General features: G+C 37.9%; 4 protein-coding genes across 5 annotated transcripts; 3 read left to right on the forward strand and 1 right to left on the reverse strand.

The window, feature by feature from the left end:
* Positions 1 to 178: 178 nt before the first annotated feature.
* On the forward strand, positions 179 to 3,152 carry LOC104705912 (stearoyl-[acyl-carrier-protein] 9-desaturase 1, chloroplastic-like). The gene is made up of 4 exons (XM_010422008.3): positions 179 to 565; positions 1,602 to 2,106; positions 2,183 to 2,623; positions 2,710 to 3,152. Exons 1-4 carry the CDS (start codon positions 414 to 416, stop codon positions 2,830 to 2,832), a joined length of 1,221 nt encoding a protein of 406 aa, XP_010420310.2. The 5' UTR covers positions 179 to 413; the 3' UTR covers positions 2,833 to 3,152.
* Positions 3,153 to 3,256: 104 nt separating this feature from the next.
* LOC104705913 (uncharacterized) lies at positions 3,257 to 4,194 on the reverse strand. Its single transcript, XM_010422009.3, has one exon. It carries the CDS (start codon positions 3,998 to 4,000, stop codon positions 3,440 to 3,442), a length of 561 nt encoding a protein of 186 aa, XP_010420311.1. The 5' UTR covers positions 4,001 to 4,194; the 3' UTR covers positions 3,257 to 3,439.
* A 158-nt stretch (positions 4,195 to 4,352) lies between these two features.
* On the forward strand, positions 4,353 to 9,277 carry LOC104705915 (uncharacterized). Its single transcript, XM_087463599.1, has 15 exons — positions 4,353 to 4,553; positions 5,163 to 5,270; positions 5,574 to 5,708; positions 5,814 to 5,876; positions 5,965 to 6,185; positions 6,483 to 6,704; positions 7,170 to 7,262; positions 7,344 to 7,382; positions 7,469 to 7,555; positions 7,662 to 7,764; positions 7,912 to 7,992; positions 8,341 to 8,417; positions 8,505 to 8,585; positions 8,697 to 8,788; positions 8,892 to 9,277. The coding sequence occupies exons 1-15, from the start codon at positions 4,511 to 4,513 to the stop codon at positions 9,013 to 9,015; spliced, it is 1,569 nt and encodes a 522-aa protein (XP_087319725.1). The 5' UTR covers positions 4,353 to 4,510; the 3' UTR covers positions 9,016 to 9,277.
* A 349-nt stretch (positions 9,278 to 9,626) lies between these two features.
* LOC104705916 (sister chromatid cohesion 1 protein 4) lies at positions 9,627 to 16,419 on the forward strand. Of its 2 annotated transcripts, none has more exons than XM_087463598.1 (16): positions 9,627 to 10,026; positions 10,325 to 10,480; positions 10,762 to 11,023; positions 11,135 to 11,232; positions 11,320 to 11,369; positions 11,736 to 11,788; positions 12,242 to 12,341; positions 12,568 to 13,045; positions 13,127 to 13,528; positions 13,633 to 13,771; positions 13,937 to 14,073; positions 14,155 to 15,026; positions 15,102 to 15,135; positions 15,348 to 15,459; positions 15,556 to 15,685; positions 15,774 to 16,419. In XM_087463598.1, the coding sequence occupies exons 2-16, from the start codon at positions 10,357 to 10,359 to the stop codon at positions 15,870 to 15,872; spliced, it is 3,090 nt and encodes a 1,029-aa protein (XP_087319724.1). In that variant the 5' UTR covers positions 9,627 to 10,026; positions 10,325 to 10,356; the 3' UTR covers positions 15,873 to 16,419. The 2 variants fall into 2 exon arrangements, with proteins under 2 accessions (XP_087319724.1, XP_087319723.1); XM_087463597.1 differs by having other exon boundaries at positions 9,724 to 10,026; positions 11,132 to 11,232; positions 15,774 to 16,024.
* Positions 16,420 to 16,549: the final 130 nt, after the last annotated feature.

Genomic DNA, 16,549 nt, shown 5'->3' on the forward strand with positions numbered 1-16,549 from the left:
TGATTTTTGCTTCGACAGCATGATGATATCACACAACAAGTATATCGTAAATACGACAAGCAATGTCGCGTTTCAACGACTAAGGCTGCATCGGCGGCCCATGGGCCTATTAGAATTTATTGTTTAAACAAAATAAGGACAGAAATAGATAAAAACAGGTGTAGAAAATGGCAGTGATGTAAAAAAAAGAGCTATTGCAATAAATGTACACTTGCTGAAATAATATCACGTTCCAGTTTTTTTTTTTTTTTTTTTTTTCATTCTTCTGAAATTGATCGTTTTGTTTCTTCACCTTTGCTTTCTTTTGTTTCTCCCTCCTTAAATAACCTAAGCATACCACTCTGTTATCATCGAAAATTTCTTATTTCGTTCTGATTCTCCAATCTCTTTTTTTTGTTTGTTTGGTTTGGCTAATGGGAACTAAAACAATGGCTATGGCTATGGCTATGAATCGGATCGCTTTTTCATCACCCTCATCATTTTATCATCGTTCTTCTCATCATCCTCATGGCTCTAGATCCTCCAGAGTTTTCATGGCTTCTTCCACTATCCGTTCCATTTCTACGTGAGTTTCTGGCCTTATTTCAATTTTGCCTCCTCTGTTTTTTTTTTTTTACCCTGATCAATATTTTTTAAAAAATTATGGGGGGGGGGGGGTTCAGTATGCGCAGCGATAATCATGATCTACATTGGATTTTTTAAATAACCTCTTTGATTCTGCAAAACTTGTAATCAAAATGTAGATTTATTTCGTTTTGTGATTGCCTATGGTAAACATATATATACGCTTGTGTGCTCTGTTCCCACGTATCTATGAACAAGAAGAAACACTCGTTATTGTAGTTCTTAATATCTTTGCTTTCTGCTGAATATGTTAGAAATGTCTAACAAAGAAATCTTTTGTCATTCTCTTACAAAAACAAGATTAATCACTAGTGTGATAACATTTGCAATTCTTTGAAATAGTACACACTTCTCAATATGCATGCATGGATTGTTCCCTATTTTTTTTGAAAAGAAAGTATTATTTAATTTGGTTGTTGGCCTATCAGGACAATGTTCTCATCAATCCCTTCTTAAATTATTGCTAGTGTATAAGAATAAAAGTCACATTCCGCAGGCTTTTTAATATTGTCTTTGCATTTGGTAGTTGGAGTTTTCTTCTATGTTTTGCATATGCATACATCTATGTCTGTGTTGTTTTTTTTTTTTTTTTGGCACTGTAGTTGGTCAAGTTAGGTCTGAAATTTTTTTCTTTGTGTTGCTTGTTATGTTGGTGATACTGTTTTGGTCAGAAGAATTTTCATTTTTAGAGCATCCTTCGTCTTGTACTGCAATTGCCTCCTCTCATCGTTGTTAATGATGAACATGGAACCACGCATTAGCTTGTCTTTTTCTTATTCTTTCAAGAAACTGATTTTTCTCGTGTTGGGATCTTTCCTTTTTGGAGGTTTCTTTAAGACTACAACTTGTTAAAGAAACCTGAAAAACACGAAACCATATCATCTAATTCTGGTGATTGTGTTAGTAACAACAGTTTCAGTCTCTGAAGTTTCGTATTCTATTACTCATTTTGGAATCTTCTTTAATGGCAATTGTAGAGAGGATACGAATGGAAGAAAACCATATATCCCCCCTAGAGAGGTGCATCGTCAAGTGAAATATTCAATGCCACCACAGAAGCTGGAGATCTTTAAGTCCTTAGAAGGATGGGCTGAAGAGAACTTGTTGGCTTACCTAAAACCTGTTGAGAAATCATGGCAGCCTACTGATTTCCTCCCCGAAGCTGACTCAGAAGGCTTCTATGACCAAGTGAAAGAGCTAAGAGAAAGGTGTAAAGAGCTTTCTGATGACTACTTTGTAGTGCTTGTTGGTGATATGATCACAGAGGAAGCACTTCCGACTTATCAGACCATGATTAATACATTGGATGGGGTTAGAGATGAGACGGGAGCAAGTCCTTCCCCTTGGGCAGTATGGACTAGGGCATGGACTGCTGAAGAGAATAGACATGGTGATCTTCTTAACAAGTACCTTTATCTGTCTGGACGAGTAGACATGAGGCAGATTGAAAAGACAATTCAATACCTCATTGGTTCTGGAATGGTAAGCTCCTATAACATAAGATGGCTAGCTTTTTCGATGGTTGTATTGATTGTGTTTTGTTTTGTTTTAATTGAAGGATCCAAAAACTGAAAACAATCCTTACCTGGGTTTCATCTACACGTCTTTTCAAGAAAGAGCTACATTCATCTCCCATGGAAACGCTGCTAGACTAGCAAAGAATCTTGGAGACTTGAAACTTGGGAAGATTTGTGGCACCATTGCTGCTGATGAGAGGCGTCATGAAACAGCATACACCAAGATTGTAGAAAAGCTCTTCGAAATTGATCCTGACACCACAATCGTGGGTTTTGCTGACATGATGAAGAAAAAGATATCCATGCCTGCTCATTTGATGTATGATGGTCGTGATGATAATCTATTTGATCACTTCTCTTCCGTGGCACAGAGGCTTGGTGTCTACACTGCTAGGGACTATGCTGATATACTGGAATTTCTTGTGCAAAGGTGGAATGTGCAGAAGTTGTCAGACCTTTCTAGTGAAGGACACAAGGCCCAGGTAACAACATTAGAACCATAAAACTATTACTGAGTTATGTGCACTCTTATCTGACTTTTGGGTCTTTATTTAATTGCTTTGAACAGGACTACCTCTGTGGATTACCTGCTAGGATCCGCAAACTTGAAGAGAGGGCACAAGGGAGAACCAAAGAAGCTGCAAAAAACATACCAATCAGTTGGATATTTGGTCGAGAGATCAGGGCTTAAATATAAAAGAAGTAATGTTATCCAATTTCTTCCATTTTATAATCCCAAGCAACCAAGAAAGCTATAAAGACCTTCACCAACACCATGATGAAGAGGCCAGAAGAATGTTATGTTGGAATGTTTGTAGATAAAGTATGTGTTAGGAGGCTGTGCTTTGTTTTGGATAAGTTAAATGCATCCAAAGAATTTGCTTTATGTTGACAATTTTATTTATTTGTTTCTTCTTCTCTATTTTGTTACACTAAATCCATCTTGTTAGTATTGTATCCAAATTCTCTAATGCTTTCTCTCAAACCAAATAAGATTTTAAAATTAGAACTTGTGTCTTTGTTTGGTTCTTTCTACTTTCAACTGTGTTTCCTTTGTGGTTAACAGATTAAGGATGTTACTATGTGAACACCACACTTCCTTAATGAATGGTCGATTTTTCATAGGAAAAGGCTTATATATTTATGTAATAGATCATTGACGAATTACATCAAACACTCAAACAAAAAAAAAAACAAATGAACAAATCACAACAGAACTCACCGAAACAGATCAAAAACCAACATTTGATATTGATCTAACTCAAACATTTCATATCACAAAAAAGACACACTAGTCTTCAAACTTGGAACGGCCATGGCCAATCTTTAGGATTCTCCTCACTCTGAACCTTACCAGTTCTCTTCATCGCAATGCCATCACTACCACCATCGACATAAGCATAGTACTTCAAGAAGAAAGCACAAACAAGAACGATCCAGTCAAGACAAAAGATGACAATACAAAGCCCACCACCGAGTTTCAAGATCACAGCAGCATCTTCCTCACGAACATACGACTTGAGACTCCCTAGGAACTTGGACGTGTTGGTGAAGATGAGAACAGAGACAGAGCCTTGGAATATAGCTGTGAGTACAGTTGCTACCATGTGAGCAGCGTACCACCTGTTTCTCCCGCAAGAAGCGGCGGCGCAGCCTGAGACAGCGGCGGCGATTGTTACGGCGTGGAGGAGGATGAGTAGGAATCCGCAGATCGAAGGGATTAGACGGAGAGAGAGTGTGAGAAAGATGCAGCTTGAAGCGGCGCCGAGAAGGATGTAGTTTGAGAAAAGGAAGATCTTGTGAGTATGGTAATGAGATTCTTCTACCGGTGATGAAGAAGAAGAAGAAATCAAACCCATGATTGGTTTTTTTTTGGAAAGTTTGGATTTTGAGAGATGGGTTTCGTTTTCTCCGATGTTCTAAAGAAGATGAAGAGTGTGAATTGTGGATTTGAGATGAGCACAACGAGTTTGCTTATGTAGAGGAAGAAGAAGTGAAGACAAGACGGTGAAAAGTTTCTAAATGTGACCGTTGTTTGGATCTGGAAGACTGAAACGGCTGTTTCTGCGTAACGGCTAGTTTGATTTTTAATAAAGAAGGTGGGCCCAATGATGAGTTAAAAAGATAATAATAATAATAGATTATTAGATGGGCCTAATGGGCCGTGTATTGGTTTATGTTTATCCGAGATAAGGATGAGATTATATCTCTGTATCCAAACAAGGTCGGTCTTCTACCGTCTTCGTCCTCCTGCTTTTGCTTTTGTTGGGACATTTTTTCGTCGTCTCTCGAACGCGTCACTTGTTTTTTTTTGGGGTTTGTTGTTCGTTTAACAGTATTCGTGATCTTCCGAGGTTAACGAGGGAATAATGTCCGATTCTGGTAATTTACAGCTTCCACCATCATCGACAGGTGAAAGAAACCCTCTTCTTTCGCTTATTCATACTTAGTTTCTTCTCTGGTTTACCGCGACGCCTGTGTTTTTTTTAAAGTAGCGGGTTTCGAATTTGTTTATTGTGTGTGTGTGAGAGAGATAGAGAGAAAGAGAGAGAGAGAGTTCCTAGGGTTTTGAGGATACTGATCAGAGATGAGAATTTGGGGGATTTTGTGGTCGTGTTTAGCTCGGAATAATTTTGGAGATTTTTTTTGGTTAAGGGTATAAAGGAGCTGAGAGCAAACATATGTTCACGTTGTGAATAATGGGAATCACATAGGTCAATCAAACAAGTTACACATAGGTAGTGTAATCCAGGTTATGAGTTTAAAGACTAGTCACATAGACAAGGATGTCTTTCTCATCTTTGTTTTGGTGTTTCACTGTGTTGGGGTCGTAATGTGTGGTATGAGACTTTTGCTCAGTGTGGGTATCTGGGGATTTACTAAGACATTGTTTGTAACATGTGTAATGGTTAAAATCAGTCTATGCCTTTAGTTTTGTGGCAATAGCTACATCTAAACACTTTTTTTCTTTTTAGTGCTATGGTATACTCATCTTGATAACCTGTCTTTTCTTAATTATAGGGGCAAGAGTTGTGGATGGGCTTACACCTGCAGCTACTGATGTTGGCTGGTACATTCTTGGTGGAAACCAGGAGAGCCTGGGTCCATATACCTTCCCTGAGCTATGTGGTAAGTCTTTCATGCTAATAGATTCCTTGTTGTATTAAGGTTTATAAGACATCTAGGCCGTTCACAAACAGCTGGGTTAGAAACAAATTGGATCTATAGGTATTATCTTATTATTGTATTAGATGTCTAGCTATGTTGACATTGAATGTAGTATGTACTGTAAAATCAAATATGAGATGTTTTTCTCAAATTTCGATTCAACAAGTAATTGATAAGCTTTTTCAAGATTGTTGTCCAACTTGTGTCTCTTTCTGTAACGGGCTATTAAGCGCTGTACTTTACTTGATTGTTTTGACTGGACAGACCATTTCAGGAACGGTTACCTATTAGCAACTACCCTCGTCTGGGCTGACGGACGAAGTGAATGGCAGCCACTTTCTGCCATCCCCGAGTTAATGTCAAGGATTTCTGGAGCTGAGGTTGGCTATGCAGCTCTAGGTAGTATCCTTTTCACTACTACTAGATAATTGGATTCTTGATATTTTCTTCTAGTGTAGATTTGTTTACTAGATCAATGGCACTTACTATTTCCTATCTAACCAGGTGCATCTGGGTTGATAAATGGATCTAATGCTGGAACCAAGCAAAAGAAGCAAGACAATTCTGGTCAGTTATTTAGACAGAAAATGATTTTTTTCGATGCTATAATTTGCTAGGTGAGGATGACGCTTACCACAGTATGTTGTTTCTGCAGCCTTTGCTAGTACCGAGGATGAATTTGAGAAATGGCAGAGAGAGATTAAAGAAGCAGAAGCGGAGGCTGAAAGGTTGAAAAATGGTTCTGTCTCTGGTACTGAGCTTGTTGAAGATGATCATGAAAGCGCTTCTTCACCACCAGAGGGCGAAGATGAGTTCACAGATGATGATGGAACGAGATATAAATGGGACAAAGCTCGTAGAGTATGGGTTCCTCAGGTAAGGCTTTGTTTTCTCAACCGAATCAATCATTCTTTCCTTGTTTCTACTAATTTAGTGGAAGTTCAGGTGAATTCAGATTACCCACCTGGATTTCTAAGTCACGAGTGGAATCATTTCATGTGTCGTCTTGCTTGGTGGCTCATGGCTTTACCTTATTATGATTGTCTGAATATCGGGAAACCTAACAAGCCTGCTCAATTATTATCTACCCTTGTCTTGGTTTTTCATAAGAAGCACCTTTTTGAGTAAATAATTTTTTTTTTATTACTCAAGTGCTGATGCTGTTGATTGTAGGATGATCCACCTCTTGGTAGCGTTGACCCATACGGACTCGAAGAGATGACATTTGCTAAGGAAGACGAAGTATTTCCAACAATAAACATTCTTGATACTAAGAAGGATGACTCTGAGGATGACGTGGCGGCTGGTAAGACAGAAGAAGATGGCTCTGACGAAACAGCTGAAATAAACAGTAACGGAAAGAGAAAGCTACCAGAGCCAGAAACTGAAAAGAAGGTTTTTGTTCTTGTCTTTTGTCTTCGGTTTAGTAATTATCATTTCTCTTTCTTGAGGTTATGCATGTTACTTCACGTTTTCTCTCTCTTGAGGTCATGCATGTTACTTCACGTTTTTTTTCGCGAAATCATGTTTGTTCTCACTTGGATATACCTTGAGTGCTGGCTTTTTTGATTGGGGAGTAATGAATTTTCTTTAGCTGCTGAATTGGGTAAACTACCTTTTCACCGTTATGCACATCGTAAAGGGGAAAGAAAGACCAAATTGTTCTTAGACATCATACTTATATTAGGACTGGCAGACTACTTTTACCATCATTTTTGTATTTACTAATAATGGTTGTTTTTTTTTTTTTTTGGTCAACACTAATAATGGTTGTTTATGTTGTATGTATCAAAGAAAATAGTGTTGCATTTCCTCATGAAAAATTTCGCAAACGTTTCTAAGTGTCAAATTCATTTTCAGGAACCAAACAAGCCTCCAGATTCGTGGTTTGAATTAAAAGTGAACCCACATATTTATGTTACTGGGTTGCCCGATGATGTCACCCTCGAGGAAGTAAGTTGTGGTCATACTTTTTCTACCATTCTGAATACCTGAAGCTTTGATATAGACTGATAGTAGGGATTTTAATTACAGGTAGCTGAAGTTTTTTCTAAATGCGGCATTATTAAGGAGGTAAATCTCACTATCTTGTGATTCATTCCTTGTTTTTTGAAATTTGTAAGTTTCCTCTAACATTGTGGTTCTGATAAACATTGCAGGATGACACTGGTAAGCCTCGGATAAAGCTTTACAGTGACAAGGGGACAGGAAAATTAAAAGGCGATGCTCTTATCACCTACATGAAGGTACTGAAAATACTTGAAATTTTCCGTCATGGGATGTATAAGGTTATGATTCTTAAATGATGTCTCTGTTTTCTCTTCATGTGTATTTGTTTTTTGTTTTTGTTAGGAGCCATCAGTGGATTTGGCAATTAAAATCTTAGATGGGGCTCCGTTACGTCCTGCTGACAAGCTCCTCATGTCAGTTTCTCGAGCCAAGTTTGAGCAGAAAGGTGAATACTGTTGCACATTTGTTGTATAACATCTTACTCCTTTACGGGTTATGTAAAACATCCCATCTTTGGCGTTGGTTTGGACAATATGTTGCATATGGTTCTTATTAGCTTTTTACCGTTTTCTTTTTCTTTTTTTTCACTCAGGGGAGAGATTTATAACTAAGCAAACCGACAACAAGAAGAAAAAGAAGCTTAAAAAGGTGGAGCAAAAGTTGCTTGGATGGGGTAAGTTTTCGCTTTTGTGTACTAGAAACTTAACTTAATCTCTAGAAGAAGACACATAATAGAGAAAGATGCTAGAGATTCATTTCCGTACGACCATTGGAAAGTTTATCATTTCTTTTGGTAGGGAAAGATGTATATATGTTCTCTATACTTTACCAGATTCGTTGTGAAATTTTCTAAACTTAACCAGTACAAGACTCTAGAAACCTTTAACCTAATCAATTTTGCAAGGAAACCTTTCAATGACTATCAAAATAAAAGTTTAGAAACCGGATATAGCCATATAGGAGTTACAGAGAAATCATTCTTTTCTTCATCTTTCTGATAACTTGTGATATCTGAACGTAGGTGGTACAGATGATGCTAAGGTCTCAATACCAGCAACGGTTGTTCTGCGCTTCATGTTCAGTCCAGCTGAGTTGAGGGTAAGGTCTTGTCCAATAGTTAGTATGAGAAATGTAACCGTTTTTTAAGAGTAGTTGATATAGCTTGCACATTTACTCTGTTTGCAGGCTGATGAGGGTCTGGTTGGTGAGTTGGAGGAAGACGTGAAAGAGGAGAGTTTGAAGCATGGACCGTTTGACTCAGTGAAGGTAAAATGATGTGTCAGTTGATCTCTTAAGCTTGTGGTTGTGCTGCATATGTAGCTTTGTTGAACGTTGAGATTATTATTGGAGTACCAATCTAAATCTCTTCTTTTACAGGTCTGTGAGCATCATCCACAGGGTGTTGTTCTAATAAGATTCAAGGATCGGGTAGATGCACAGAAATGTATAGAAGCAATGCAGGGTCGATGGTACAAACTCTCCTGAATCATTTCCGCCTAATTGCCATTAAAGAGTTCTGTCTTGGGTCTGATTTGTTGCTTACATGTATTTTCTGTTTCTGTATGAATGCAGGTATGCAAAGAGACAGATACATGCGAGCCTCGATGATGGATCAGTGAACCACGCTACAGTAAGGGATTTTGATTTGGAAGCCGAGCGGTTAGATCAGTTTGCAGCTGATCTCGAAGCTGAGTAAAAACAAAAAAGCACAATGATCTGAAAAAGCCTGGAAGATTTAGATGATTAGTAAATCAGTAGGCACAGGACGCATCCGAATCAGACAAAGGCAAAAAAACCAGACAATCGTTTTTAATCTACTAGTAGTAATATTTTACCTGTAGTAGTAGAATCAACGAATTAGACTGCACTTGCTCTCGTTGACTAAAATCTTTACTACTTGGGATTCAAAATACGATAGAAAATTTCGTAATATGCAATACGATAGAACATTTTAAAAATCAGGATTTAAAATCATGGTTTTTTTTTTGGATCGTGTTACTTTTGGATTAAGTAATTTATCACGAAACTTACCTTGTCCAGTATACTTGGGCTTAAATCTTATAAATTATACAGCAGATCAGAATGTTGTATGAGTCTGAGTGTCTGAGTCAGATCTCTCTAATAAAAGAATCTTTTGTGTGTTTTCATGAAGAAAGTTCGAAATTTTTGGGTTTTTAAGATTTCCCGCAATGAGGCAAAAGAAGCCGCCGAGTTGAAATGTTTTGAAAAAGTGGAAATAAATTTCAACTAAATTTGATGATTATTGAATGAAGTTAAAAAAATACTGTTTAGGACAAGTTGACAAAAACAACAAAGTGTTGGAAAAAAAATGATCTAAATCTAAGCTTGCGGGACCCGCTTATCATTTAGCCAATAGGAACACGACGTATGTCACGAAACATGTGTTCCTTTGCCGCACCAAATCCCTCACTTAATCAAAAAAAAAATTATAATCGAACCAAAGATCCAAATTTCGAAACTTTTTTTATTTTTCTTCTTTGCATTTTGCAAATTCTCCAAAATTTTAACTGTTTTCTCACGTTTTCCTGAGGCGTAGTTCGCTGTTGTGTCTGATCTTCAAGAAGAAAAAGGAGTTTCTTGTATTAAAGATTCTGCTTTTCCCCAATTTGGGTGTTTTCTCGAATTAGGGTTTCAGCGAGGACTCTGTTCAAATCGAGCTGTTTGTTCGTGTTTGGTGAATTCTTCGGTAATTGATCTACCCTTTTGCTCTGTATTCTAACTTACGAAGCTCGCCAAGTAGTCTACGGTCTTTTCTCAGTGGCAATTGAGAGACTTTGTTGTCGGTTTTGAGCTGAATTTGGATTCTGTTGTCGGAATTTGGAAACTTTTTTTGACTTTTATCTTTGGGTTTGAAGGATTGGTTCGTATGTTACTGAATTGGAAAGGGGTTTAGTTCTCTGATCAGTATTTGAAGCTCAATTTCTTATGGTGAAAATTCTAACAAAGTTGGTTCCTTTTTTTCTTTTTGTTGTTGTAATTTTTAGGGTTTTTTTGGTTTGGGTATAGAGGACGAGGAATGTTTTACTCGCAGTTTATATTAGCTAAGAAAGGACCACTTGGGACAATATGGATTGCGGCCCATTTGGAGAGGAAGCTTCGAAAGAATCAGGTGGCTGATACTGATATTGGAGTCTCCGTTGGTGAGTATTTTTAGCTCCCTTTGCTTTTCATGTTCAGTCTCTGATTCAGTCCTCCCCAGTAATTTAGACCAGATTAGGGTTTAGCTGCAGCTAAATTTTATTCCTTTTCTGGTTTTCTCAGTTTATACTTTTGTTTCTCTAGTGGTCATGAGAGTTGTTTTATTCTCATGGTCTACTGTGTCCATATTGAAGTACTGAATCACTAGTTCTACTTTGTTGTAACAAATTGTTTTTGTTAATCTAAAATATTTCCTAATATAAGTAATTTCTGTTCTGAGCAGATTCTATTCTCTTTCCGGAAGCTCCAATTGCATTGCGATTGTCTAGTCATCTTCTGCTTGGTGTTGTGCGTATATATTCAAGAAAGGTGAATTACCTCTTCGATGATTGCAGTGAGGCATTGCTTAAGGTAAAGCAAGCTTTTCGCTCTGCTGCAGTTGACTTACCCCCAGAAGAATCCACAGCGCCATATCACTCGATTACGTTGCCTGAGACATTTGATCTTGATGACTTTGAGCTTCCAGACAATGAGATCTTTCAGGGGTTGGTTTCTTGATGTTTTAACGTTCACACTCGTATTCTACTATTAAGCCATTATGCATAATTATTCGAACGCAGTTTTATTTAGTTGTTACTCGTTTCCCTGTCCAGCAGTAATTACGTTGATCATCATGTTAGTACAAGAGAGCAGATCACCCTTCAGGATACCATGGATGGTGTTGTATACTCAACGTCACAATTTGGATTAGATGGTCAGTGGTTGTTTCATGCTACATATGTCTTTTGTTTGTAGAGATAGTTGTGCCTTAATGAGCAAACTCATTTTTATTCCTTTCCAGAGCGATTTGGTGATGGCGACACTTCTCAAGCTGCTTTAGATCTTGACGAGGTACTTTCGGTTTATAAAACAGAAAATTTCTTCTTTGTTCAAGTCATTTTGGAACAAGAAATAGGAGAACCATATAGAAAGATGGATATGAAGAGGTTATCTGTAGATTTCTAGATTTTGGGTTCTTTCTCTCTACTAGGACGGTCTGGGTAGATGCAGCAGCTGGAAGCTCTGATTGGCATCCAGCTGTGGAGTCATGAACCGTGAAAAGCTTGTAATCTGAAGTGTCAGGTTGCAGTCATGTTGTAGGGTCTGGATGATTTTGATGTTTTCTTTTTCTAGTTAAGCTTTGCATATTTAAAATCAGAGCGTCTCTTATTATCTAATTTTGGGTGTGATCTTTTATATAACTCTATTGTTGTGCAGGCAGTATTCCAGGATAAGGATGTTATTGGATCCGACGATGAGGGAGTTCCAGGGTCAGTTTTTCTTTTTAATTGTCTATGCTCTATTCTTCGTTGCATAATTGCATTTTTGCTTCCCTATGGTTTCTCTCAAAATAATTAGTATCTCTGTAGAATGAGCCATATGATCTTTAGCTGTTCATTACCTATTTCTATTTTTCCATACACGACAGATTGTTATCATAAATTTTAAATGTTCACATGAGGGAAGAACTCGAGTTGACTGAATGATAAATTTCCTTCCGTTTTGGCATTTGAATGTGTGTTCTCTAGCTATGTAACCATGCTTTTTAAGTTCCATGACATCCAGATCTTGATTTTGTGTGTGTTCTGTAAGTAGATAGTGAATTAGAACTGCAATTCTGTGAGTCTTATCCTTCTTAGATAGGTCTTTTGGTGTGTAATTTGGATGTGCGCGTTACCAATCAAAAGTTTTACTTATGGAATATATTCTATATTTGTTGATAGTAATGATCACAATGTCTATCTGGATGCGGTAACACCCGGGACAAAAGATGCGATGGAAGGAGTTTCTGAAGCCATGCCCAGGGGTTTCAATGAAGAGCAGGTACGTACCATCAGAGACATAATTCTCGAGGGGCATACATATAGTTGCTGAAGAATTGTCACCTAACTCACAGTGCTTACCTTAATTATTTTTTTTCCTGTGGCTGAATGTACTTCAAAATTGCAAACTCGAAATTTCCAGTCTTTATTTCCACAGACTAATTGGTTTAGTTTTCTGGTAAGAGCTATTATTATCATTGTTTCATATGAATATATCTTTCTGATAGGTTGAAGATCTCGCTATGAATAATGAGTTCATCGAAGATGCTCAAGCTCCTCAAACTCCTGGATTAGTTGAGGTACCAAACTCGTCTAGTGTCAGAGAGCAGCTGGCATGCGATGATCACATGGAGGTAGAGGATCTGAATGCAGAAGATGGTAGGAAGGCCTCTGGGGAGCTGGATGCTAATGAGATGCATAAACGTGGGGAAGACCTGTCTGCTGAAGATAATGCCCCCGAATCAGCAGGTACCCCTGTGGAGGTAGAGAAGTCACAGATAGATGAAAATGTCAACACACAAAATGAGCCAGACGGGGAAAGGGCAGAGCATGTACATGTTACATCTCCATGCTGTTCTCACATCACCACCGAGATGGAGGCTCCTGATCAAGTAATGACTGAGGCAGCAACCAATGATAATGATGTTGTAACTGATAAGTCCAATGCTGTTCATCTACTTGAGTCCCCTGCAGAAGAGAACCGAGGTTTGTTGGCCACTATATTGCAAACCTAATGCGACGTCTTAGTGCCTGCCTTATTCTTATAATTTTTATTGTTTCTGCCAGATCATTTTGCCATTGTGGTAAATCAGGAAACAGATTCTAGTTTACAAGGAGATGGGCCACCAGATGAGCAGCTGAATAATGCGAATGCAACTGATGAACAGTTAGGAAGTTTGACGGGATTTACTGATTCTGATTTGCCTGCACCTGAGAAGGTATTAGCTGCACCTAACAGACAGGGGGATGGAAATGATTTCATGGTTGAATCTACGCCAGATAAAGAAGATCCTGGCACATGTAATGATGATGCGGGAAATAATAACATTACTGGGAAGAAACGCACTTTTACTGAGAGCACACTAACTGCAGAAAGTTTGAACTCTGTTGAGTCAGTTGGACTGATTCAGTCAAAGAGAACTGCAGATTCTGTCCCTGATGACGATGATTTGTTGTCTTCTATCCTAGGTATCAGTTTATTTTGGTTCCTTTGCCTGTTCTTTTTATCCATTCTATTGCTCTTTGAGCTAGCTTTATGGATCAATTATCATTTACTTTTTTTTTTTTTTCAGTTGGAAAATCATCCTTTCTGAAAATGAGGCCTACTCCTGTGCTTGAAGCAGTATCTACAAAACGGTTACGATCTGCTCCCCGCTCTACTACCACAAAGAGGAAGGTTCTAATGGATGACCCTATGGTCTTGCATGGCGAGTATGTTTATCTATATCTGATTTTCTTATACCTTGTTTTATTTCATTGCTACAAGTGCACCTTTCATAGAAGTTCTTGGTTTACCTAGGACTAGGATCGAAATAGTTTGACCTTTATCTCAGTTTATATTTGTTTTCTTCTGATGTTGCCTACTTTTCTATTTAGCATCATACGTCAACAACTGACAAACACTGAAGATATACGCCGTGTGCGAAAGAAGGCACCTTGCACCATTTCGGAAATCGTAATGCTTCAAAGGCAGGCTTTGGAGGATGGACTCTTGAAGGAGCCAATATTCACTGGTAAGGTCGTGACGCTAAAATGTTGTCAATAGTTCTTGTTAACTGCAGTTACACAGATACTATTTTTTCAATGACTTTCAGGTATGTCAGTGGAATTAGTATCTCTGCACAATGAGCCGTATGATCTAAGAGGAATCATGATAATTGAGAATGATGACCGTCATACTTCTGTTGGAGTGGTGGAAGATAATGAATGTTCTGTTACGGCCGTGGAAGAAAATAAAAGGGAAGAAAGCTCTGCTCCTCAAGCTCACCCAAATGATTCCGAGGAGCAACCTGGTGAGGCTCATACTCACCCACAGGAGGAGCAAATCATAAACCAACAGGAAGAGATGAAAGATGATAATGAGCTTGCTGAAAAAATATCTGACTTGGAAGTTTTGAAGGACGGCAATGGAGCTGCTGATGAATTAAATCTTGTAGTGAATGATGACGTCAGTCAAATGCCATCTGAGGAAAAACTCGACCGTGTAGAGGATTTAGAGGTGGAAGGATCCCATGAAAACCATGATGGAGAAGGCGGGCAAGATGTTTGTGCGGATCTTAATGCAAAAAGTTGCACTGACGTTATTGAAATTGCTGAAGGAGATATAGATAACAACCCCATTTTCAGTGAGACGGACTTGAAAGTTGAAGATGAAGTTCCACATGAAGATAAGAAAGCGGATGCATCAGTTGAAGTGTGTGAGATTGGGATAGATGATCAGACTCCTTGCGATAACACAGTTGGCTCTACGGAAACTGGATGCGTAGAAGCTGGTGATTTGAGTAATATGGCTTTGGAAAATTGCAATGAACCTATTGTGGAAGCGACTAATGACGGGGTGAATCCAGAGATAGAGTCTTATAACAGTTTTGAACCACATAATGAGATATCTAATGAGGAGGCTTATATGCAAAGTGCACTAGATGGAGAACCTACTTCTCGTGATGGTCTCATGGGAGACAATGATGTAAGTTTCTTAGTGGCTTCATATCATCATTCAAGTAAGACATGCCTTTGACTCTCTTGTTATCTTATGGTGTAGGAAATGGATACGATGGAAGTTCCACATGACACAGGTTCTAAGCCTTTTTGAATTTCAATTATAATTTATGCAAATGGTCTGTATCCTTTCCGTCTAATCAATGGATATTAAAACTCTGGTCATCATACCCTGGTTTATAGACTAAACAAGCTTAAACTCTTGAGCATGATTTTAATACACGATACTGCTATTCCCATGATTTTTCAATGGTTCTGCCTATTAATTTCTTGCATTCTGTCTCTTCAGGTTTTTTGAACGTGGATGATGATGAAGTAGATGAAGATCATGAGGGCGATGACGAACAATATGGTGACCAAACTTGTCTTTTAGAGAACAGTGGATGGTCTTCTCGTACTAGGTCTGTACAGTTAACTTCTGCAGATTTTAGCTTCTATCATGTGAAACACATGATGGGCTTGAATTTATGAATGATTCTGATTCTCTTTACTTATAGGGCTGTGGCAAAGTATCTCCAGACGTTATTTGACAAAGAAGCTGAGAATGGGAAGAATGTTCTTGTGGCAGACAAACTTTTGGCTGGAAAAACCCGTAAAGAAGCATCGAGAATGTTTTTCGAAACCCTGGTATGTTTTCCATAACACAACCCTAAACAAAACAAAAAAGAAGCTCTGATCTTGAATCTGTCTTAATTGTTTTGCCAAATTTTTGCAGGTTCTTAAAACAAGAGATTACATCCAAGTTGAACAAGCTAAGCCCTACGAAAGCATCATCATCAAACCGCGACCAAAACTCACCAAATCCGTCTTCTAGATGGAAAAGGTTCAGTCTTATAGTTGCAGATAGGTAGTATGGTCCAATCCGAAAATATCATCCGAAATGATTCTACTTCTCTAAAGTTAATACACTTTCCTTTTAAAGGCAATGTAGTAGTAATAGTATCAATGGTGTTGTAGGCCATCCAAGTAGCTGGAGGTTGGTGTTTGTCATTATTTTACCTTTATATATATATAAGGAGTTGTTGTATGTGTATATATTGGTGTAACCATGAGCACCAGTTTAAATTTGAGAGATGCTAATTTTATGTTCTATGGATAACCGAAGTTCTCCGGTTTGTGATATTAAAACTTGAGAATGCTGAGGAAACATTTTATTCAATAATTACTACTTTCCATATAAGGTAAAAAATCTATGTTTGTTGTTTCCTTATTTGTTTTGCAGTAACTAGTGTATAATTATGATCCCATTATTTGATGAAAAAAATACCCCAAAATCGAAATACACAGCTAGTCGCACTGTATCTCATTTATTTTGTTAATAATGTAAATGTATTTATTATCACTAATAATAATATAATTCAGCGTCCGACACCATTTTTATTTTAATTTTGTTAAACATCCGACTTTGTTTAAATTCTCGATAATTAGTGAACCCTTAAAAAATAATTCGGCATCCACCAATATCATTTTATCCTCCATGAAATCCAGTTT

The sequence above is a fragment of the Camelina sativa genome, chromosome 8 (genome assembly GCF_030686135.1).
Source record: "Camelina sativa cultivar CO46 ecotype springtype chromosome 8, ASM3068613v1".
Taxonomy (NCBI): Eukaryota; Viridiplantae; Streptophyta; class Magnoliopsida; order Brassicales; family Brassicaceae; genus Camelina; species Camelina sativa.